Raw genomic sequence first — 24,960 nt, 5'->3', positions numbered from 1 at the left:
CCACAAACTAAACAAACAAATCGTTATTGGAGTCAGGAAAGGACAACTAATGTAAAACAGGCTGAGACATAAATTAGTAGTCATGGTAATCTGTCACAGGTGAGTGCTTCTCAAAGAAGTCACTTGAAGCGCCAAACAAACCTTCTACTGAAATCCTGGAAATCTGTTTATCCAACCACTTAATTTTAATATAAGAATCAGCAACAGGTACTATGAAAAATGTGTATGGAGAAATACAAACACTTCAAACTGTTGTAAAACTAATTATTAAATTTCCTTTTGTAGCTTCTCTGCCATCACAATGCCTGTGCAGCCCTGCACAGTGGTAAGTAGTTACAGTAAGTCAGGCCTCTCTAAATCAGAAGCCATGAAAACTTTAAGCACTGCTTTTTCTTTCTAAATTTCAGTGTTTTATGGAATACAGTTCCTTCTTTTTCTTTGCAGCCATTAGAATTATCAATGGCAAAGAAAATACAAGATGAAATTCCCATATAATCTTAGCTCCAACAGTGGAGTTTACGGTTTTATGGGGGAAAAAACCACTCATGGTGCAGGACTAAGGATAAACAAGGACGGTAACAAGTAAATGTGCTCATCCTCTAAATGCTTTCATACTCACGGCAACTGTTTGAGCAACTTTGCAAAAACTTGTCAGGAACTGTCATGTTATTTCTTTGTATTTATTCCTCGGGTTAGTGCTGGCTTGTAACATTTCAATATCAAGATGGTACATGAGGGAAAAGATGGTGATCATATGAACACTGAGGAAACTCTTAAGCAGAGGTCAGAATTACTGTCTCAAATTGACATTCCTAAAATTGACCCAATGAGTAGACCTAACAGAGCTCACATACACAAATACATACCCTGAAAATAACTGAACAGGGGCTATTTCTGCAGGGCTTGAGGAGCATTATGACTGTTTGTTCTTACAGTTCAACCAGCCTTAATCGTCACCTCACATTTCTCACTTCAGAATACAACTGTCTGAAAAATTACTTCTGTCTAAAGTGCTGATAAATTTGGAAAACAATGTGGTGGATTGACCCTGGCTGGATGCCATTGCCCACCAAAACCACTCTATCACTGCCCTGCTCAGCTGGACAGGGGAGAGAAAATATAATGAAAGGCTCATGGGTTGAAATAAAGACAGGGAGAGATCCCTCACCAGTTACTGTCAGGGGCAAAACAGACCTGACTTGGCGACATTTATTTAACTTATTGCCAATTGAATTAGAGTAGGACAATGAGAAATAAAAACTAACCCTTAAAACACCTTCCCCCCACCCCTCCCTTCTTCCCATTTTTCTCTACCCCCTCCCTCCCAGCAGCACAGGGGAACAGGGAATGAGGGCTGAGGTCGGTTCATCAAACATTGTCTCTGCCACTTCCTCCTCAGGGAAAGGACTCCTCTCACTCTTCCCCTGCTTCAGCATGGGATGCCTTCTATGGGAGACAGTCCTCCACCAACTTCTCCAGTGTGGGTCCTTCCCACGGGCTGCAGTTCTTCACGAGCTGCTCCAATGTGGCTCCCTTTCCATCAGCTGTAGTCCTTTGAGATCAGCCTGCTACAGTGCGGGTCCCCCACAGGGTCACCAGTCCTGCCAGCAAACCTGCTCCAGCGTGGGCTTCTCTCTCCATGGGGCCACAGGTCTCTACCAGGAGCAGCGTGGGCTTCCCACAGGGTCACAGCCTCCTTCGGGCACCCACCTGCTCTGGCGTTGGGTCCTCCAAAGGCTGTGGGTGGATCTCTGCACCACCTTGGAACCTCCATGGGCTGCAGGGACACAGTTGCCTCACCATGGTCTTCACCATGGGCTGCTCTGGCACCTGGAGCACCTCCTGCCCCTTCTTCTTCACTGATCTTGGTGTCTGCGGAGTTGGTTCTCTCGCATATTCTCACTCCTCTCTCCCAACTGAAGTTGACATTTTGGCTTTTCTTCCCCCTTCTTAAATACATTGTCCCAGAGGTGCTACCAGTGTCGCTGATGAACTCATCCTTGGCCAGCGGCGGATCCCTCTTGCAGTCAGCTGGCATTGGCTTTATTGGACATAGGGGAAGCTTCTGGCATCTTCTCACAGAAGGCACCTCTTTGGCCTCCCTGCTACCAAAAATCTGCCACACAAATCTAATACATCCCTTTTTTTGTGAGAAGTACTGTCTGCTCAGGCTCACGTTGATTTGATCAGAACTCAATGAATAGTGCAACTTTACATTTCTTTCTTACATGTGAAGCTGAAACAGTCCTAGAGGCTTTATTGAATCTTCAAGACCTGTGCTGTTTGGGTATAAAAACAAAGCAGGTTTATTTGATGGCTGAATAGTCTTAACAGAGCTAAATAGCTTAGACAGCAAATCTTTATTTAGATTTAATTGCAGCAGAATCTAATTAACAGTTTTATATGAAAGACTTGAGAGTCTCTGATCTCTTTGAAAATCACCAATACTGCCAAAATTGCAAACTCATAAAAACAAGGAGATATTGAGAGATTTTTGCAGTGAAGTAATTCATGCAATTTTTTACAAAAAAAAAAAAATAGCTGTAATGAAAAACTAACAAAACCACCAAAGTGATTTAAAGGACCAAATCTGTGAGAAAGCATGAAGAACTAGTAACGAAGAGACTTTCCAAGTGTAAGCAGCAAAATGCTTAAATATCAGTTAGGTAATTCAAAGCTTCAGATATTTTCATGCTATCATAAGGAGGAATCTGGGAAACATATTTATATTTTAACTACAGAGTTATAAGGGCAAAACTGTGCCCCTAGCATGGGTGGGTATAGCCCTGCTCTGCCCGGCTGCCAAATGGTGGGGGAGCCTGTGGGCTCCAGGCAATGTGAGGCTGTAGCTGATTCCTCATGTTTCTCTGCAGCAGTACAGACACTCTTTGGTTCACTTGATCTCATGTGCACACAGCAAAAATAAGAAGTTGCAATACTTCACCGAAGAGGAGGAAAGCAAGAGACAAGGTCATCTACAATAATCATAGAAACACAGAATCATAAAATCATTGAGGCTGGAAAAGTCCTCCAAGTTAATTGAGTCCAACCTTTCACCAAACACCACTATGCCACTAAACCATACCACTGATTGCCATGTGCAGTCATTTCTTGAACACTTTCAGAGATGGTGACTCCACCACCTCCCTTGGCAGCCCAATCCAATGTTTAACCACCCTTTAATGTCTAACCAGATGCCTAAACTGAACCTCCCCTGGAGCAGCTTGAGGCCATTTCCTCTTGTCCTCTTGCTTGTTACCTGGCAGACCCCCACCTGGCTACAGCCTCCTTTCAGGTAGTTGTAGAAAGTGATAAGATCTCCCCTGAGCCTCCTGTTCTCCAGGTTAAACACACCCAGCTCCCTCAGCTGCTTCTAGTAAGACTTGTGCTCCAGATGCTTCACCAGCTTTGTTGCCCTTCTCTGGACATGCTTCAGCACCTCAACATCTTTCCTGTAGTGAGGGGCAGAGAACGGGACACAGGATCTGAGGTGAGGCCTCACCAGTGCTGAGTACAGAGAGACGATCCTTGCCGTGGCCCTGCTGGCCCCACTATTCCTGATACAAGCCAGGATGCCATTGGCCTTCTTGCCCATCTGGACACGCTGCTGGCTCATGTTCAGCCAACTCTCAAACAGCACCCACAGGTCCTTTTCTGCTGAGCCACTTTCCAGCCACTGTTTCCCAAGCCTGTAGCACTGCATTGGGTTCTTGCAACCCACATGAAGATGTGGCATTTGGCTTGCTGAACCTCATACCGTTGGCCTTGGCCCGTGGATCCAGCCTGTCCAGATCCCTCTGCAGAGCCTTCCTACCCTCCAGCAGATCAACACTCCCACACAACTTAGTGTCATCTGTAAACTTACTCAATCCTCTCATCCAGATCACCAACAAAGGTATTAAACAGGATGATTTTATGTCTTGCCTCCCTTCAAAATCCTTGGCTGCTGATTACCTTCTCATCAGGAGAAAGTACAGGTTTAGAAATAAAAACAAACAAAAAAAAATCATGTGACTTTTTTCTTTTGTTTATCATCTCTTCCTTTCTACTGCTCCACCGTAGATGACTTATTTCCCCTTCAGTCCTCATGGGGGACTGACAGGACAGCATGACCCCCAGCTGTTTCAGGAATGGCTCTTCATTTTGCCAGGAGAAACTTGCATGTAGGCAGAATGTGCAGCCCATGTGCAGACTCCATACTGTGTCTTTCTTCAGTGCAATTACCGACCACATGTAGAAAGTGAAAATAAGGCCTACAGCTTCCTTTTTGCAGGTAAAATGATACCAGAACAGGATGGAGACCTGTAACTTCTCTTTCTCTGTCCCATAAACTCTTTAGGTCTGGAGAGGATGTCTGATCATGACTGTTGTATGAGCAAGAGAAAACCTGCACTAGTCTGCTTACCTGCACAAGTTCCCTCTGCTCTTGCAAACCATTGTATCTGCCCAGGTTCCACCTGCCTCTTGGGCATATAGATCTCCTTTAAGGAATGCCACAGCCACAGAAGAAGAAAATATAATGCTCGAAACAATAACATGCAAATTTTCTATGCAATTCTAACAAAGTCAAACAGTTATTTCATATTTGCTCCCAACAATTTTTTTGTGAGCAGTGAGACGTAGCCATACTCTGACACTGCAGAAATGCAGAAGTCAGAGTCACCTACAGGTTAATGAGACCATGAAAATTGCAAAATTAGATTTTTAGTTTTTTCCTTTCTGCATGGAGCTCTGGTGTGCTTTTATCTAAATTTTTTTTTTTTTTTTTACCCAGAGCAGCTGGGAATATTAGCCCTCCAGAAACAAGTTTTGCAGGAAAATCTAATTACATACACTATATTTCAACTCAGAGCACATTTTACAGCCTACTTTGAAAACAAAGCTACTAGTTATGGTGCTATAATGTTATTACCGATGTTATAATAGGGATTTTGTGTCTGACCTGACTCCTATCTCACCACTCTATCAGATTGGTTGGCTTTTGCAAAGTCTGATTAAGCATTAACTAAAAACATAAATCCTAAGGAATTTTCCCAGTCACTTTGACATTTTCTAGTTTGCTGCCATGAATAAAAACACCCTTCTGCAAAATCCCATGCTGTTGCTTTAGTGAATGAATGCAAAACACTCTTGGAGCCATGGTAAATACAGATTTTTACATGGAGACACTTAAGTTATTCCAGCTGCATAATTTCTTCTCTCTTGCAATGTCCCGTACTTTCCTAATCAAACCACCTGTTGTTTCAGATAAATGGCTAGAACTATCTGCCTGTTTAAAGTTTACAGTCCAAAGAGGACGTAATAACAAGATGGTGATTCAATCTGTATTCTCCAAACAGATAACTAAATTCAATATTCAAATGAAAGACGAATGTTCAGTTGGACAGAGAAGCAGCTGAAGCAGTTTGGTAGACTGCATTCCTAGTGGGAAGAAAGTCCTCTGCCTTTAAAATCTAGGCTGTTCTCACAGTTAGAAACACACCCTTAGGAAACAGCAAACAGATTCTCCCAAATACGGGGAACTGCACAGTTTCCAAATAAGGAATTCTCCATGGAGTCTTAAACAAAGGAAATCATCCTTTTCCTACTGTAAGTCAAATGAATCATTTTTCCCCCAGAAGAAACGTAACTATACTTTCCTAGATGAACATATTCACTTCAGCGTTTTGTAGGACCTATGCTTTCATTTTTGTTTTTGTAAAATGATATAGAAACAATGTGTCAAGTTCCAGCAGGCAGACTTGTTTCTCTAGCTGCTTTGTATTCTCAAATATTCTCAAACATATCTGGGAGAACCCATCTGTCTGCAGAGATAAGACGAAAACCACTTTTTAAAAATATAAACTATCTTTATGAAGTCTATAGAGAATATGTTCACATGACAAATATTTGTTACTGCACCCAGAACAAAGGGACCAAAGCCAGATGTATATAACTCATTTAGGAAAGGAGGAAAAAAAAGCCTTAACCACTGTCTAATCTGCTTTTGCTCTATTAGCCTTTTGCTGAGTAACAGGCTTTAGGAACCTCTTACAACCAAGTTCAAAGAATGCTACATTCTCACTGATTTAAAAAACTGCCTTTGAGCCCACAGCTGACATGCCCTTGCCTTCCAGTTCCAGCAAAGACATCTCTACCTCTATGTAACTTGCAACGCCAGCTTGTGAGCTCCTGGTCAGAGCTGAAAATATCAATTATGCACAAATCTACAGTTCCTGCCTGGAACTATGCTTTGTATCAAGTTCTTACTTGCAACTTTCTAAGAGCTGTTTTAGCCCACAGGCAGACCTTTCAATTACTGGTTCAAGATCTCCCAATAAAATCAGGATCTAATTATTAGTGATTTTTTTTCCCTCTGAGAAGTTGGTAAGCAATCAGATTTAGTGGGAGCATGGCTTCTGATCATAATACACCCTAAATATCCTCCTGATACACTCGAGACTGCTAACTGCTCCAGGCCACTCAGTCCTTGGAAGGTGCCAGCAGGCCTCCTAGTAATGCTCCCCCAGAGTTGGCTTTGAGAAGAAATACAGAGTTAGACCCTATAAAGAAGGCAACACAGTTGGAATTTCCATGCATATCCTCTGACACTTACTTTCCATCTCTGTGCTTGAGGGCTATGTCTCAGTTCAGTACAACATTTTTCTCCTCAGACTTTTTTTTATTGGTAACAACAACACAATCAATAAACAACGTGAAAGGAATACTTGGGTGGAGTGAAAAGGTTATTTTGGATTTTAGGAAATAATGCCCTCAGTCCATAAAGTTTCTTCTTCTACTTGGAGAGAGGAGAGATGTGGGGAGGAGTAAGAGAGAAGGTTGATGCTTCTCCGGTTTCACTTCTCTATGACAGAATGGAGGGAGTTGTGTTCCACATCTGGTCTTAAAATGAGCACCGGACAAAGCCCACCCCAATCACTGCTGAGAGTTATACTCTCTATCAGTCTCCCTCTCAGCTGTGTTCATCCCTGGGAAGGCACTCTCTTGCCAGGCATGTTCTTGCCTCCTCCCACTCACTCACCCACCCGAGTTTCCCTGGCAGCTGTGTCTTAGCCTTGCTCCAGCCCTTAGGATATCTCCACCTACCACTTCCTGCCATGAAAACGCTTTAGATTTATACCAGATCTGCTAACTTGGATAACGAGACACCAAATGCTGAGCTGCATCACCTCTCAAGGGCACAGATGGGGGAAGGGATGCAGAAGTGACTTAATGTACCTTGGCAGCTCTTTTTCTGCTTGGGTTCTAGGGGATCGGCACACATCGAGAATTGAATTTGTTTTAACAGCCCTTGAATTCCTTTAATTCATTCCAGCAGCCTCTTTAGTGTATAAGAATCATCACAGTGAACACTGCACAGCATCTACTGTGTAGGAGTATTTATGACTGTACTCTACAGCTTTCAATATGTGACAATTCTCCTACTCCAGTTGTGGTCCTTCATGATTCTTCAGCTGCTATAGCCTGGCCTCGATGCGATCCTTAGTCATTGCTAGGACCCCTATGCCCTTCCTTGGTGCACAGCACGAGGACAAATATGCAGCTCTAGTTTAGCCAGGTGTGGAAGGGTGCAAAGGCTTGTAACAGAGAAAGAAGGATGGAGAAGGGGCAGGAAGATGAGAGCTGTGTACCTGTTGTGGAGATTAGGAAAGGAGCTGCAAACAGTCGCAGTCTTTTGGGAGGAGATATTCCACAGGAAGCTCAGCAAGAAAGAGGAGTGTACTTTAGACTCCCTCTTCACATCTTTTTTTGTGGAAAAGGGAGTGAATTGGTTCAATGAGACATTATTCAGGAGTTGACTTGTTCCACTTGCCCTATTCCAAGTTATTAGAAATGGAAATATGAAAAATTAAAACAATTTTCCAGACTCTCACTCCATCAGTTACTGAAAGGAAACAAATATTTTTACATCTTATTTCAACCAGGTATGTAATTTAATGTTGCAAAACTGTAATATTTGGGCTATAAATGCTTCAGGGAACCTGAAAGAAAACTATTTCCACTGGATTTTATATCATAGAAACATTTCTATTACTATGAATTTCTGACATGGTAAAAAAATGAGCCTTGATGCGTTTAAAATTACCTCTTCTTAATTTACCCCATAACATTACAGCAGGAAAGGTTTCATAACTATTGAGTATTACACCACAAATAATGTCAAAACAATGAATGTCAAGATTCCTAAAGAGAAAAACTGTAGTTTTATGATAGTAGGCAACAGGGACAGAAGAAAGACACAAAAAGAGAAGGTAATTTATTAAAAGCTGAACATTTTACAGAAGCAAATATATGACTACATTTCTAATAATGTAACTCTCAGGAAATGTATGCTATGAATCCTTTTGAACCCCTCAAGACTTGTGTGTGGAATGCAATATGTGCCGGAGGCCCAAACTAAAGCACACATACAAATACTTCAAGGAATTAATTTAAAATTCCTGCATGTAGTGTAAATTATTGTGACTGCAATGTCAAGATCTTTATGCCTGAGATGAATAAAAGCAAGTCTGCTATATTCCCAGAATACAGGAATAGCTGCTCCATGGCATGATAAATTACACCTTTCTCCCCTCACTTTTACTGGCTTTCTTACATTAGGAAAACCTCACTGCTGACCAAAAGCAAGACGTTTTTTTTCCCCACGAGGGACCAATGATTATACATTTGTATACATCTCCTATCCACCCCACATTTCTATCTCTCGTTTCCTGGAGACCATTTCTCCCCACCATGCCAGCCTAATTGTCATAATAAAACTATGCCCTGTTCAGTTTCTGAAAGACAAAATAGGATCCAAATCCAGGAAAGGGTTCATGGCTGTGAATCAATTAAGGAGACTTCCTCCAGTCCAGAGTTAGTTAAGACCCTGAGCCTCAAAGATTTAGATGTCTAACTTGTATTTAAAGGTACCTAATTACCTTTAAGAATCTGAGCCTAAGCCCCTTGGGGTTAACTTGTGGCTCTCTCCTTAGCATTTCCTACAGCTATTTCAGAGAGATCCCTATTCAGTTTGCTGATGCTAGGCATTTCAGAAGGGAACAGGTCTCTTATTTCAAATCTGTGGATGCTATTATGTGTCAGAGCAGTTAAAAGCTAAGGTGCTTCAAAGGAACTGCTGGCACCTTTTAAATCACCATTGTGAATTTAGCTTCTAGTTCCCACTGTCTTGACTTTGCACACACCTGAAATCCACCTACTGTCCCTTATTCTTATGCTTTCCACCTTTTATATGCTTCAGTACAACAACTTCCACGAGCCCTACATAACATCTCCTTCCTCTAAGAAGCAGCAGGCTTTTTCTTCCCTCTCCTGCTTTGCAACATCCTTGCTTTGGAATCCCTCCAGTAAGCTCCTTAAGCACATGGAGTCGCAAGTACTTAGCAGAGAAGAGAATTACATAAATAATAATAATAATAATTAATAGCCCATAAATGGAACCTTAAGGGGCTTCTAATCTTCACACATGCTTGGAAAGGAACTTTCCAAAACTATTTAATTTGGGTGAGAGTTCTTAGCGGCAACATAAAAATCAAAATATCAAACAAGTTTGTACAATTACATAGCCAAGTGGGCTCCAGCACAAGACAATATGTGTATATAGTTTGGCTGTGGCTGAGCATTGCCCATCCCTGGATTCCTTAAGTTGATTTTTAAACAAAGTTTGCAGGGAATGTGTAGGATGCGCTACTCTTCTGCGCTACTCACTTGAAACTGGATGCCAGGTTGGAGGAGTGAATCATTTTGGAAGCAATGGATTTCTTTGCATTTCCTAGAATAAGATGTGACATAATGTATGCAGTTACATAGCACATGCTAGCAATACACTGTTGATGCCTCTTTTAATGATCTTGATTTTTTAAAGTTAAATGATGTATATATAATTTCAACAACTCTGGTGTTTGTAAGAACATTACATTGTCTATTTTCATGAAAGATTTCAGAATCAAAATTGTGAGCAAAATGAAAGGCGTTAACAGTGCTGCTGTGTTTTCTGGTCTTTCTTGTGACTGAAATGTTGCTTATGTGTGAAAAAACAGATATATCCTTGAATGAATAGTGATTTTTGCTTCAGAGCAGTTTGATTACAATATCAGTCCCCCAACTGATCAGCAGTGGGATCTTCGAAGAGATACTTAACACAGAGTTTTTCATGAAATACACTTATTTTAGTAAAAACTTGAACGGTTGAGAGTGGAGTATTGAACTGCACTTGTAGAAGAGCTGTCCTGGAAACCCACATTCCCAAAGTGGCTCAGGCACAGGCCATGGACCCTTTTCCCTGGCATGGCACGTTCTTGTGCGCTGGCTGCTACTTTCCACTTCTGGTCCTGGGGAGCCACCGTCGCGTTTTCCACAGGGACATAGGAATATCCTGGGGAAAACTAGCCTTCCCTTGGAAAAAACAAGCTGTCATTGCTAGCCTACCCAGGGATGGGGAAAACTTCTGGCTTGGAAATGGCTGCACTGAGGCAGCCCTCGGGGCTGCGCTCCTCTCGCACAGCTTGCATGCAGGGAAACGGAGGATCCCCTGGGGTGAAAAATAAAGATTTGTCCGTATTAGCTCTCCGTTTCCCTCGAGTTTTCCCTCCCGGCTCCTCGGAGAGGCCCCCGGGGGGAGGACAGGGCCGGGCCGGGCTGCGGCCGCTCCCGCCTCTCCTGCCCAGCAGCGGGAAGGAGGCGCCGAGCCGACTTAGCGGCCGCTGCCGCCATGGAAACGCGATCCCACTCGGCGGCTTCCCGGGGGCCGAGGGCAGAGGATTCCCGTCCCGCTGAGGGAGGGGGGGGGGGAGAGAACCCAAGAGAAATCAACCCAAAAAAGAAATCAGCGCCACGCAGCGCTGGGGTGGTTTGGTTTTGTGGTTTTGGTTTTGATTTTTTTTTTTTTTTTAGGTAGGGGGAATCGTCCAAATTTCGTCAGCGCAACACTTGTTATATTTATTTACTTTTAATAACCCAGGCAAGCGGCAGTGGACCGAGCTGGTGGGGAGTTTTCTCCTGGCTGAAAGGGGAGGAACTGTACTTGAGCGGGGATCCGAGGGGGAGGCAGCGCTCTGCGGGGCGGGCGGAAGGTGACAGAGCTGGAGGAGGCGGCGGGATAGCGGGGGCTGGGAGGGTCGGCTGTGGCGGGCAGGATGGAGAGGTCGGGCGGGATCCGGTGCAGGCAGATGGTGCTGCAAGTCTCCTCCTACAGCGTCTGCAAGGACCCGAGTATGGGGGCTGTAGCTGCGCGGAGGGTCCTAGTGTGTATGGGGAGGCAGGCAGGGAAGCTGGAATGTAAAAACATGCAAAGAGAAAGAAACAGAGTGGGTTAAAGGGGAGGAATCTATAGTCTGCCTGGGAACAACAAAGGCAGCAAGACTACTCTTCATCAGCTTCCTCCCAGACGTGGAGCAGGGCCCTCCTCAGGGGCTGGCTGACCACAGCTCAGGTGGTCCCAGAGTCAGCTGCTGCTGGAGCACTGCTGTGCAGCCCTCTGCCTTATCCTTGCACCATCTTTCCTCATCCCTTGCACTGACCCATGCTAATCCTGCCCAAAACCAGGGCAAGGGAGCAGAACAGTGGAGGGTCTCATCATTACTACAGAGCTGAGGCAAGTGGGATGTCCCCAGCTGATGGACCAGCTGGACTGGAAACATGGAGCTGCGCCCACAATTTGCTATTTCTCTGCTGTCAACAAATAACAGCAAGAAAGCATCAAGCCCTTACACTGCTCATCTGTGTAAAAGATGGCAATTTGCCACTGACAGAGGTTAATCCTCCAGCTCAAATGGCAAAAGGCCATGCTGTGTAGTTACAGCATTCATCAAGCCTGCTAATGATCTTGTGGTAACATACATGAATTCAGATGATGAGCATCCTCTCCTTGCTTTTAATATAGCCTGCAAAATTATGCTGTAGGACTTGTTCTTAATTTATCCTCCTTCTGCATATATTCAGCATGTTGCCAGTTTCAATTGGAGGATTGTGTGTTGTTTTCCACAGGATGCCTCTCTTCCTCAGGGCATGAGGTGGATGGTGCTCTGGGGATGAATTTTAGCTGGGCACAGAAAAGGCATGTTATCCAGATGGCTCCTGTTCTCCTTTTGCAGAAACTGAAAAATGTATAGTGAGTGATGTGAGGGAGGTACAATGGAGGCAGAATGGTCTCAGGAGCAAGGTAGTTAAACACCACTTAGCAGAACTGGAATCTCTTTTTGCCAGTGTGACAGAGCTGCTTACACAACTCTGGGCATCAGCTTAAACTCCAGCATGCTGGCCACTGCAGGTATGTAGCCCGTTCTCAGATGTCCAGCCTGTGCTGTTACAGCTACAGCTGAGATCACCAGGCTTGTTGTCCCAATAAAGTGGTTGCAAAGAAATTCTAAATACTCTGAAAAAGTAAGCAAACCAAAAGTTGGAGGTGACTCAGACTCAGAATCCAAGTGTCCCCTGTTCATGTTTTTTACTGGCCTTAAGGTTTAGCTAAATGAACATTTTCTGCAGTATCAAAGCTAGACTCTGTTCCTTCATGTCTCATCTGCCCTTACGTTGTCCCCTACCTCTGTGTGGCAGCTACCAGCTCCCCAAATGCACTAATGAAACTGTCTGTGGGCCTGCAATGCAGATGATTTACAGGCCAACCTTATAAATGATTGTATCAGTTCTACTATGGAGGCAGCAAACTGTGCTGCCAGAATGGGACAGGGCAACTGGAGATGGGAGCCAAGAGAGAGGGAATGTCTTCAGCTTCCTTTGCCAAAGGACAAAGTTTTCCTATAACAACACCCTGAGTCTCTCATTACTTGAGTAGTAATGATGGTGTGAAAACTTGTCCCTCTCCTCCAGAAGGCCTGTAGAAATATCTACAATAATCTTCATGAGTAACTTGGCCATCTCTGAGCCCTGATCAACACCAATAAATAATTTTCTGGGCAGAGCAGAGCTGGGGCAACATTTGGAATATGAAGACACGAGCAGAGGCAGAACAGAGAAGAAATCAAATTATTCACCAGGGGCTCACCAAGTGGTCACTGGCTGTTCTGCTCACCAGTGATGCTAGAATCCCACAGGAAAAAAAAACACCTTAGAACATCATATGTAATTACAGACTGCATCCTCACACAATTGTGCAAGAGGCACAGCTCTTAACCCCGCATTTGACTAAAATAATAATTTCCTTTGAGGTATTCTGTTTATCCAAAAATACCTCTCTTCCCATTTAGATCTGGTCAGGACAGCTGTTTTTCCATTTCAACCTGCCTGGCTGAGGCACCTGGAAAGGTGCTGCAGATTGTAAGCAGCATCCCAGTGCCCAAGGAGTGACAGTGAGCTGATTTGGCATCCCAAGTCCTGCCTGCTGCAGGGGCAGCCCAGCCCAGCCCAGCCCAGCCTAGCTCAGCGCTTCAGCCAGACCACGGCTGCTGCCTTCATTTCCTCCCCCTGAACTGAACCCGTGGAGGGAGGCAGGCTGCATTCCCCAGGGAAAAGCAGGCTCTGGAATACATTATTGATTTGCTGGAGGAGACTCTGGCCAGAGGGCAGTGAGAGACTGGGACAGCTGGGCCCTGCACGAGGATGGCTTGCTGGGCCAGAGATCAATATATTTCAGTATACCAGGGAGCAGGCACTGGCAAAGCCAGAAGTTAGAAGGGTAGAAGTTTCCTTTGTTCTGTTTGTCTTACGGAAAAAAAGAGGCAAGAAAATAGGTTTAAGGATTCTGGATATAGAGGAGGAAATAACCTCTTTATTTACAGAATAGCACAACCCAGCCAGCAGTGACAGTTTTAAAAAAGAATGTTTTAAGGTTGTCTATAGCTGAGGAAATGGTGACTGGTAAGGGTGGGGAATCTAGAGAACTTAGTACATATTTGTTGGGTTACTTTTGGTTTGAAATAAGGGCAGCTTCAAGGATAAGTGACCAAGTTCCCAAGTCAGTATTTTGTGGTTTTACAATCTCACTTTCAAAAATGTTTTCTCCTTCCTGTTGCTGTGTGGAAGATCCACCAAAATAGCCCTCAAGATTGCCAGCACACCAGGGAAAAGAAAGAAAGTATTGCTAGTAGCATCTGCTAGTTTTGCAGTCTGTGTGACACACAACACCAGGAGACACATAGATTTGAAATACAAGTGTGTTTTCTATTGTGTTTTAAGAAAATAACATTGCCTGCAGAGTTTATTTTACAGTTCCCAGTAAATAAGAGCTAGGCTGCCAGTCGTGGTTACTTTGTTTTGTTTTGGTTTGTTTTTTTTTTCTTTCTTTTTCAGTTGCTCCTAAAATCATGGTCTAAAAACTCCTATAATGCAGATTGAGCTGTTGCACGGTTTTGGAAGGACTTGTTCATTGTGTCCCCACAGCACTCCATACTCTGCTTCACTGTTGCACAGTTGCCTGTAAGTCTGTATTCAAATAAATAATTTTCATAACTTTGTTCTTTTCTGAAGAGCACTTCCTTTTTTTTTTTTTTTTAATAACTACAATAAAAAAATATAATGAGCTAAATAGGGCACAAGTGGTGACTGATGAGTTCATGCTGACAGCATGCTTCTTGGGATGGCTTTGGTCCACACAGCCCATACTCCTCAGGCAGTGTCCAAACACAAGCCAGAAACTGTTCCCAGGAGACATCATGGAGACCGGTTTTAGGAGAGAAGGAGAATGCTGCCACATGGCCACAAGCTGGGCAGTGTCACTGGCCCTTGCAGTCAGAGGACAGGCACTGAACCTGTTCGGTCTAACACAGATGTAACTGTAATAGGTGACTAGTAGGAAGTGCTGCCACAAATTTCAGCTTCATTAAGTGCCTAACTGTCCTACACCTCTCCTCTGTAGTAAGAGTGCACAAAATGGTCCTGGTCCTCTGCAGTATCTATTAGGACAGCCTCAAGCTGGTGGAACATGTAGGGTGCATGGAGCTGCTTGCCTGGATTCTTTATAGAGTGTATGGTGATTTAAGAAAAAAAAAATACAGATTTCAGCTGCACCAGATATATCTGAGTAGTCTTCCTTTTGTCAGAAAAATGTGTGTTTCCTCTAGGATATGAACTACAAGGTAAAGGGAGAAAGAAGATGGATAAAATTTGTATTTTCTTCTCCTACTACAAGTCTGTAACCTCTGGCAGTGAGTGTCATGTCAGCTGGGCATTTTCATGCCTCAGACACTACTGCTAAGCCTGACAGTGTTTGACAGACCAACATCAATGTTGAGGAGAAGGGAGATACCAGGAACCTGTCTCCTTCAGCATGCTGCTTCAGCTATTCAGCCCCTAAACTTAGGGATATAGCAGCTGTAAAACAACAAAATAAATTCCAGCTTCCCTTCCTCTCCCTCCTCAAACCCCCTGGGTTCTCCCATAATGTCTGTGGTCACCCATTTGGGTTATTTGCAAAGTTTCCACTTACCACAGTAATTTCGTAGGAATGAGTGTATTCCTTCAGTGCTGTGTGATAATAAGACCAAAAATAGGGAATGGAAACAAAGACCAGAGGACAGTAGAGGCTTGCCTAGAACTGCCCTTTTACTAAGTAGCCTGAGCAGAGAATCAGGGAAAAGCCAGGCAGTACTTCATTCTGAGCTTTCACGCCAGTTAAGACTGAAAGCTATTGCTGTCAATTTTGCACGATTAAGACTCCATTTAGGATTGGATGGTGTTTGTTCAGGCAAGAAGTCTGTCTATGCAGTTAACTCCAAGCACTTTAGTTAGTCTGATTCGCAGGTTGTCACATCTGAGAACAGTAAAGTCCAGTTGAATTTGAAAATGAAACATGAGGATCCATGTGCACCCTAAAATTGCCTTTCTTAAAACCAAGACAGCGAGTGCAAGCCCTCACTTCTAAAACAGCCGTACTTTAAAATCCCTGAGGTTTTGTTCCTCTCTCCTCCTGTTAGGCTGTGTGGATATCTGGAGAGTTAAGTCACTGAGAGTTTCACTGCATAAGTGTCTTGCTGACTTGAAGCTTCATAAGTAGCTTTATACCCTGGAACAGCTGTCTGTAGAAGAGCAGGTGGACTGTGTGGCCTTTAAAATCAAGTAACAAGCTCATCTGGTACATACTTAGATCTTTTTTAAGGGAGGAAAGACACAGATGTTAAGGAAAAGGTAATATCTGTGCAATATTGTGTGCAATTTTTGGTGTCAAAATATAAGAAAGATATAAAGCTACTAGAGAGCATCCAAAGGAGGGCCATGAGGATGGTGAAGGGCCTGGAGGGGAAGTCATACGAGGAACAGCTGAGGAGGTCACTTGATTTGTTCAGCTTGGAGAAGAGGAGACTGAGGAGAGATCTCATTGCAGTTTACAGCTTCCTTGTGAGGGGAAGAGGAAGGGCAGGTACCGACCTCTTCCCTGTGGTGACCAGCGACAGGACCCGAGGGAATGGCCTGAAGTTGTGTCAGGGGAGGTTTAGGCTGGTTACTAGGAAAAGGTTTTTCACCCACAGGGTGGTTGGGCACTGAACAGGCTCCCCAGGGAAGTGGTCACAACACCAAGCCTGACACAATTCAAGAAGAACTTGGACTCTCAGGCACATGGTGTGACTCTTGGAGATGGTCCTTTGCAGGGCCAGGAGTTGGACTCGGTGATCCCTTCCAATTCAGGATGCTGGATGTGTGTGGAATAAGGAGGTACTAACACAGATTTGCACAGATAACACACTGAATTAATACATACCTTTGTTTTAGGAGTTTCACTTTTCCAAAAGTGCCTCTGGGATTTAGGTATTTGATTTTCAGTGGTACCAGGGTGCTTCAATGCAGTAATTACAAGTACAGACTTACTGTGAAGGCTCAAAGAGAAGAACTAAGTGGCTCTGAGTAATACTTTTAGCACTCAAAGCAATGCCAGTGTGTGCTCCCAGCTCCCATAAAGTGGCCATAGCTGTGCACCTTTTCAATAAGAACCATGTTTGAACAACTCTGGCCATTGTGCTTTTGTAAACTGGCTTTCAAAGGTTCTAGGTTTTCCATGCCATTGTGGAGGAAAACAAGCCTCTTCTGAAACATGTGTTGATCCTACTCTTTATCTTACAGGAGGGGCATCCTGGCTTGACCCAAAAAAACCTTCATTGCTTCCGAAATGAGCTGTCACTGGTTTTGCATTGCTCTTAAGTGGAAGGCTTTCTGTGCTTGGCCTTGTAACTGTCAAAAGCCTCCAACCTAAAGTCTACAGTCACAAGTGTATTTCACTTTTTATTTCAGTCTTTTCTCAGAATCTCAGAGTACAGAAATATGGTTAAAATTCCCCAAGCAATTTTAGTTATCAAATATGAGAACAGTATAAAAACATTTCTATGAAATTAAAGGAAATCTTACAAAAAATTCAAGTGGATTTTTGAATAGCATAGTTTTAAAGCTAATCAGTAGTTTAAAAATGCACTTCATCTTTGGAATTTCACATAAAAACCACTTCTAAAAGAAAACATCCCTGTTTCTCCTTTTTCTTAGTTCCCAGAGTACTTGCAACAGCTTGTATTTTATGTGGTGAAATTAGTGTAATAGGCACTGAATTGAAAGAAACTAAATTATATTTGTCCTTTGTTTATCTTAGTTGCTGACTTCTTGCCTTACAGACCTGAATTGGTGCCATCTGTCCTTTACAGAAATAGCACTCCTTTACATCGAAGGCCCAAGCCACCAGCCCCTTGGAACAGCCCACATTTTAGACAACAGCAACCTCTCCCATCCCCCTTTTAAAAAGGCCAGTGGGCTGAATTTATCAAACTCTTTCTGTGGACTCTTTTGACATGTAAAGGGGAATGGCAAGGAGAGAAGACCTGAACATAGTAATGGGATGAACTACAGTGCACAGCAGTGTAGCCAACAGGTACAGAAGATGGCTAAAGGAGTACAGAAAGGCTGAAGAAAAGAAAAATCAGAAGAAAATATTAAGACACTTTTAGCAAAGCACACGTGTATATTTTATTGTGCTGGGTTTTGTGGCAGTGCTTTAAGAGTTTATCAGCCAGACTTCAAAAACTCTTGGCCTCCACCCCACTCATTTATGTTGCCATCTAAGCCAAAGATTTCAATGACTTTCCCTCCTTCCCCAGCCCTGCCTTGCAAAGTTCCTCCTCTCCATTCCTTTTAGTCCACACAACGTGCTCGTTAGCTGTCCACTGCTTTCTAGCCCTTTTCCCTTTTGTGTCTGATCATGTCTCTCAGATAATTTTAAAACATTTTTGAAAATACTACATTAGAATGCCTCCAGTTTTGAAGTTTCTTGTTACTTTTCCTTCAGCTATACACTGGCAGATGAAAGAAGCAGAAATCATTGCCTGCTTAAGATAAAACATCTCCACGGCATCTAAGCACAGCTCTGTGGTGAACACAGACTGTCTTATTGTTTGTCTGTTCCTTCCCTATGACTGCTGTCCCTACAAGCCCATTCTTCAATTTTCTACCTCAGCTTGTGCCAAAAGTAGTATCCAGGTATTAAGGTATAACAAAGTGCATTAGAAGGACTCAGAAGTTTATCTTTGCAGCAGGTCCAAGAGGCACTGGCCTTTCAAAAAGCAGGACCAAAACCAGGCTGTCTCATGTTTTACCTTCCTAGAGCAAATTGAGAATTGCACAAAGATGTGAATTATACTCACATGGATGGCACAAAATAATGGAAGTGTTCTTGGAGTATTAATTGTGATTACCTCAACAAACAAGATGGGCACCTTGGACATCTAATCCAAGTCTTGTTTACCTGGACCATCACTTGCCCCTAAGTATACTTTGCCTCCCATCTAGATTTAATTCATCACAGTAAATTGTGTTTTAGCAGGGAGAGATCAAAGAAGTCGTTAACAGGCATCTTTTACAGATTTTAAAAAGTCTGTTTTTAAATCAGAAACTAGGTGACTTAAAATGTCTGGTGGCCTATTCTCAGAGATAGTAATTTGCTTAGTTTACAACACAAAATTCTCTGTCTGCTGTAACCTGCCAAGCCAAGATTCTGATGTCCTCAGAAATTATTTGCATGCATGCTGGCCTTCATTGTGCAGGAATCAAGCTGGTTTAAGCAAGCCACATTTCCTGTCTGGTTCAAGACATAGCCTTCACACACCTTGGAAGTTTCTTATGATTGGAAGAGTTTTGACCTCCACTTGGCTGCAGTCTGAGCAGGGCTGGTTTGAAGGGCTCTGCAGTGAGAAACACAAGCTGCCAGCCCTTTGAGTTAGCCACAGCCCCCTGTTTTCTCAGTGATGAACACCCTTTAACCCCAAGTGTTCCAGCTCCCAGGCAATAAGCCCTCAGTCTGCACAGTAAGTCGGGACTGCTCCTGGGTTGCTTACCTCTGAAAGCACTTTAAGAGAAGGCCAGCACAAACATGCTGCAGTAGGTTGCCCCTTTACTTTGTCAGTATTCAAAGAAAGCATACGCACAATCCTAGCTCTGTAAGAGGGAAGGATACTTTCTAGCAGGGCATGTTATAGGGGAGAAGATAACTTCCACCCTACTGCTTGGGTGCACAGTCCAGCACTGCGTAGAGCTTTGTGGCTGTTGTAGTTCTCAGTCTTGTGAGAAACTTGGACTTGAACTGACCTCAATTAAAGTTGCATGTGTTTTGCTGAACAAGTAATCAGAACACTCTCAGTTCTAATATTTCAATGCAATGTTTTTGTCTCATGTTCAGGATAAAGACTGAAAAATATGACCACCGGCATCCCCCAGTAAAATACGTAGAAATTTTCTCATGTGGAAAGTTTCATTTTGACATCTTCCAATTCAAACCACTTCCTTTTGGCTTTGTTTCACGTGGAGATGTATACTCAAATGTACTTTTACTGCTTTACAGGCCTTAGGATCTATATCCCACTCAACACTGTCATGGTTCTCCTAGTGCACCATTCCAGCCAGAGATTAGATTGTGGTGAGGGAAAAAATACCTTGATAAGAACCACCATCCCAAATTTGTTTCCCATGTGTTCCAGAAAGCCATGTTTGAATTAAGATGATTGCGTCATTAATCAAATAGTTTGTTCTTCTAGGAAAAAAAGTTAACTTCTTCATAGTTGCATCTTCCTATAAAACTTCTTTTTGGTGCAAGTTTTAAAGCAGCTGTAAAACATGGCATATTTGACAATCATCTTCTTATTTATGGACCTTAGTACAGACTAAGGACAGACTCAGCTCTTCAAAGTTTTGGTTAGGAAAGAAGTATTCAAATGTTTACTGAACAGTACTATTATAAAATGGATTAATCTTTACCGTAGTTTTCCTAGACAGAAATGTCACTTCCTGCTTGATTTTCCCCTGATGTTGATCTTCCCCTCCAGTAACTGAGTACTGTCAGCAGCACAAGCAGAAGAGCTCCGTTGTGAAAGAAGAAAATCAGCACAGCCACAAATTGTCAGCTCAGAACAAAACTAACGTCTCAGAAGAAGGGCTGAGGTTGAAGAACACCATTCAGAAGTTGCAAGAAGCCAGATTAGTTTGAAATAGACCAAATGGCAAGGAAGTCTTACCAGAAGTCTTCAATAATGCAGCTTGCACAATATAAAACCTGTATTTTCATCTTCTGTCACAAGTCATTAGAGATGGCACTTTCTGTTCAGAGAACCTCACTGCTGACTGTACCTCAGTTGGAGACATGGCTTTTCTAATTTGACTTGTCTTTGCTTGTGCCTTAAGACCACTGCACTGAATTTCCCAGTGACATCCGCAGTTAAGATGTCTACAATCAGAATTCAGTAATTGTTCCTGTCTGTCTGTCTGAAGAGCTATGGTAACCAAGTGTTTCATCTGGTGTCCATGTACATCCTTCTCCCCTACAGCCTTTGTATCTTGTGCTCTGACACTGTGTTTCAAGTCAGCAGGTGAACAATACACACCGCAGAGTCTCCTTTCTGAATTGTGGGATTGCTGTTGCCAGCACCCTCTGCCCTTCCCCAGATGAAACCTGGAGTAACGGGGAGGAGTCACAGCCTCATACTCTGTCCAGCTTCCACTTTGGATAATTACACTCTGCTTGTCTGTATTGCCTTTGCAGGTTTAACTAGGCACAGTGCACAATTCACTTCCCACTGGAGCCTGCCATGCAGTGTGTTGGATGGTTAATATATAGTTCAGCAAGAAGGTGGTAGATAGCCTTTGTGTATCTGCTGAAATGCAGGCTATGGGCATCTGAGAGGAAACAGTGTCTGAACAGACTGAGCACAGCCTTGAGTCTTCAGGCTATGGAAAAAGAAAAGTCCTCACATCTGCTTCTGAAACCTGATTCCTGATGAAACATGCACCACACAGACTCAAGATCACACCTTAAGATCAGAAGACAAAACATCAAAACTGAAGACAGACCCCAGCAGCTAATGGTTCACTTCTCCCCCTTATGATGGGGGGCACCTTGCTCAGGGAATTGTAGTCCACTTACCCTGTGAGAGCAGGCCACTAAGGGATTTTCCTGCACTCTGTGACTCTGGGCTCCTGGTAGCAAGAAGCTGCCTAGGAATTTCTGACACCCCAGGAAATCCAAGCTGCCAAAATGGCCTGTGAGAGCCCTTCTGCTTTGTACTGCTAACACAGGAGAGGCTGAGCAGAGAGCTCCAGAGCCCATGTCTATTGGGAGCAACAGTTAGAATATCTGTCTCCCCTCTGTGAGTGTCAGGCACATCACCACATCAGACAGAATACATTCGCACACATATTTCATCAGTGCTCTGCATATTCTGGCTCCAGCCCCCCAGCCCATCCACAACTTCTTGTTCATGCTGTGAACTAGCAGACTGGCCACACACCATACCTCTTACCAGCCTAACTGAGGTAACTGCTACCACTATTATTTCAGTAGCAATGCCTGCAAAACATTATTTTTCTCTTAAAGCCCAGGAAATCATAACACCACTACCCAGCAAAAATAAACCAACAGAGTCTCTTTCCTTCTTTCTTCCCTTCTTTCATCAGTTAATCATAAGAAACTCGAATCACTAAGGAAGACAACCTACTCCCCTACCAAACTTGAAGTCTTTGAAGTCTCTAAGCTGGGGCATCCAGCCCTGTGAGTCAATTCATGTCAGCTGTGCCCATCCACACTCCCCAGGAGGGCAGCTGCCCTTTGCAAGTCTTCAAGAGCCTCCACAGTCTGTGATACACCCTCTGCACGTAACGCTCTCCAACACTTGGTAGCCATTTGTTGACTTGCTGATGCTAATGCTCTGTGAACCCTTATCAGATGTATTTATTACCACAGTTGTTAATGCTTTGGGAAGGCACAGGCTGGCTTGAGTTCAAAGGAGAACCACAAGAATGGAAAATAAGCCCTGAAGGTGCTTATTTCAGGAGTCTGACTAATGCATCTTTCTAAAGAGAAGGTTGAAAAAGGCAACGTGGTGAGTGGGTGTTGATACTCACAGCTGCAAAAGGTGTTTTAGCACAGGCTTTTCAGTTCTGCAGAGCAAGATCTAGTTCTTGCTCTCGATGGTAGAACCAACAATATATCAAGTGAGGTGTATTTCTGAGAGGGAAGTGTAATCGATCACTGGGAGGTGGGGGGTTGGGGTGCATGTGACTAATTGTAATGGATCATCAGGGAGCACAGAGGGGGATCAATTAACCCACTGTTGTTTGAGATTTTAAAAAGAGAGAGGGCTAAGATGCATCATCTGAGACATGACAGTATGTTGAGGAGAGTAGTGCATACCAAGGATGTGCGGTAGCAACATCCTGAGGTCTCTTTTCTAACTCACTAACATATGCAAATCCTTTGTGTGTTTCAGTGTAGTCTGTGAGCGTGGCAGTGTAAAGATGTTCAAGGTCATGTTGTGATCTAAGAATACAAGAAAATGAGGTGCTACATCTTACTACTGGATTTATTTGAATGCAGAGCAGCATAAGAAACAACTGTGGCCCTGTTTAATTCCAGAGAGACAGTGGTGCATATGCAAGAGCTTACAGCAAAAAATCTAAATGCATTTTGTCACTCTCATCTCTGCAGATACTTTGTTCCATGCTTATTAGCACAAAACTCATGCAAAGGAAAACAAAATGAAATCACTTGCTGCTCTTTTAAAATTTCAAATGGCTCTCCTCTTTACAAGGAAAGGGATAGTGAGGGCAGCATAGGGTGGTGATGGATGGGAGTTTGTAATTGTGGATGTGGAAGTCAAGGAATGACACAGAATAAATCTAGAAAGGGAACTGATATTCTGAAGGATATGAATAGCAGATGCTCTTTATAGCCAAGAACAAAAGCTTGATTTTTCTGGATGATGTGTTGCTTCACGGAAGATTTGGGTAGGCCAGGATAAGAGTTACGGTTTATATGATCTCCTAACTCCTTTCAGTGGATCATTTTTCCTGAGCTCACTGTAGCTGTTTGACAGGAATTTAGCCTGTGTGAACAAGGCAAAGAAGAAACTTTCCATCATATTCTATGTTCCTTTTAAAATCAAGAAGTTTAATTAACAATATTCACACTGCTTAAACATTTTGTGGACTTCGGTATTTTTTGACACTCCTTATAGCATTCATAAGTTTGGGATACATACATGCAGTTGACTACTTCAGACCATCCAGACTGTTCTTTCAGTGTTTTCTTTGAAGAAGAATGCAGATGAGACTTTCTTACCATCCAAGACCAGTATGTTTCATACACTCTGAAGGACTGAGCACAGCTAAGACAGTATGACCCAAAATTAGCGAGAAGGAGAAAAAATGGCACACAGGGCTTCACTTGGTCTTGCCAGGCTAGCCTGGGCAGCTCTGCTTTGCCTCCTGCTTCCCAGCAGAGAAGGAAGCATCAGCTTGTTTTCTGGAGAAGCAGCATATTCCCTATTGACTTTCCGACTGACTCTGCTCTGTTTCCTGTCTTCTCAGGGCTATTCTCCCTGCCCTCAGGTCTCAGCCTTCTTCAGTAATGCTTCAGTCTTGCCAGCCCTGATGTGAAGCCTGGTTTGGAGGGACAGAAGCAGCTGTGGTCCCAGGAGAAGGTGGTAGGAGGGAGGGAAGGGAGTGAGCAGCAGGAGAAGGTGGTTTTTTTTCAGAAGTTGAAGAGAAAGAATCAAAGGTCTGCCAGTGATAGGTTGGTCTCTTCTTTATTGAACTCAGCTTAGCCTTGCCATGAAGAGTGTGATAGGCGTCCCTCTCTGTAGATTGTGTTCTTTTACTGTATACAATTATAACTGTTAAGTTGTGCAAAAATAAAATGAAGATGATAGAAGGAACTTTCCATTTGTAAAATTTTTACTGGGAGCTGAATCAACCCTAACTGAGGTAGGCAGAAAGGATTTAGTGAAGGACACACAACTCTGCCTGGACTTGAGAGACTTAAACTGGAGACACAATGGGAAATGAAGTTGAAATAAATCGATGTTTTTACATACATACGCAGCAGTCACACAGTCAGTCATATGGCAAGAAAGCATGTACTGCAGTGGATCAAAGAGGAAGAGCCTAGCATGAGATTAAAGGAGGATAATTGCAAGCAACCAGAAAGTTTTATAATAGAGGTGATAATAATATACAGCAGAGGAAGGAAACTGCAAGGAACAGAAATGAGGATAAAATGCAAATAAGAGATCCTTTGATCCTTCTGGCTTTCTCCCTATATAACAGAATTATTTTATCACCCACTTACTTCATTTCCCTTCCACTTTCATCTTGCTTTCCTCTGATAGCTTTCTAGTTCCCCTGCCCCGACACTACACCCAGTCTGCCTCCCTCCACATGTCTTGTAGCAGTGCAGTGCAGGATACATCTTTATCCAGTGCCTGTTCTAAATATGAAACATCTTCAGTGAGGGATTGTACTTCTCATTTTGCTGCTGACTCTGGGAAGCAGCAAATCACCTCAGAAAATCACCTCATGTAGTGAGCCACATGGTCTAAGTTCAGTTTGAAATGCCAAAACTCTTCACCAATATTCTGGGAGAAAACACAAAGATTTAAAAAAAAGAGAACCCAATAAAGAAGTGGCCTAGGAGTGGGATTTTGCAGATATTTTTGGAAATTTCTGATTTTTACACAGCTGTGGAAGTAAACATTTCCCTTCCTCCTT

General features: G+C 43.2%; 1 protein-coding gene across 1 annotated transcript in view; it reads right to left on the bottom strand.

Annotated features, from left to right (window-relative positions):
• Positions 1 to 1,999: 1,999 nt before the first annotated feature.
• ZNF704 (zinc finger protein 704) overlaps positions 2,000 to 24,960 on the bottom strand; it is a 131,381-nt gene continuing 108,420 nt past the window's right edge. Inside the window, exon 8 of the mRNA XM_032676673.1 lies at positions 2,000 to 2,279. Coding sequence (XP_032532564.1) covers positions 2,268 to 2,279 — 12 coding nt within the window. The 3' untranslated portion in view covers positions 2,000 to 2,267. The remainder of the gene's footprint in view (positions 2,280 to 24,960) is intronic.

The sequence above is a fragment of the Chiroxiphia lanceolata genome, chromosome 1, assembly GCF_009829145.1.
Source record: "Chiroxiphia lanceolata isolate bChiLan1 chromosome 1, bChiLan1.pri, whole genome shotgun sequence".
In the NCBI taxonomy this organism is placed as follows: Eukaryota; Metazoa; Chordata; class Aves; order Passeriformes; family Pipridae; genus Chiroxiphia; species Chiroxiphia lanceolata.
The sequence above is the reverse complement of the archived record's forward strand: the minus strand, read 5'-3'. Positions and strand labels throughout refer to the sequence as shown.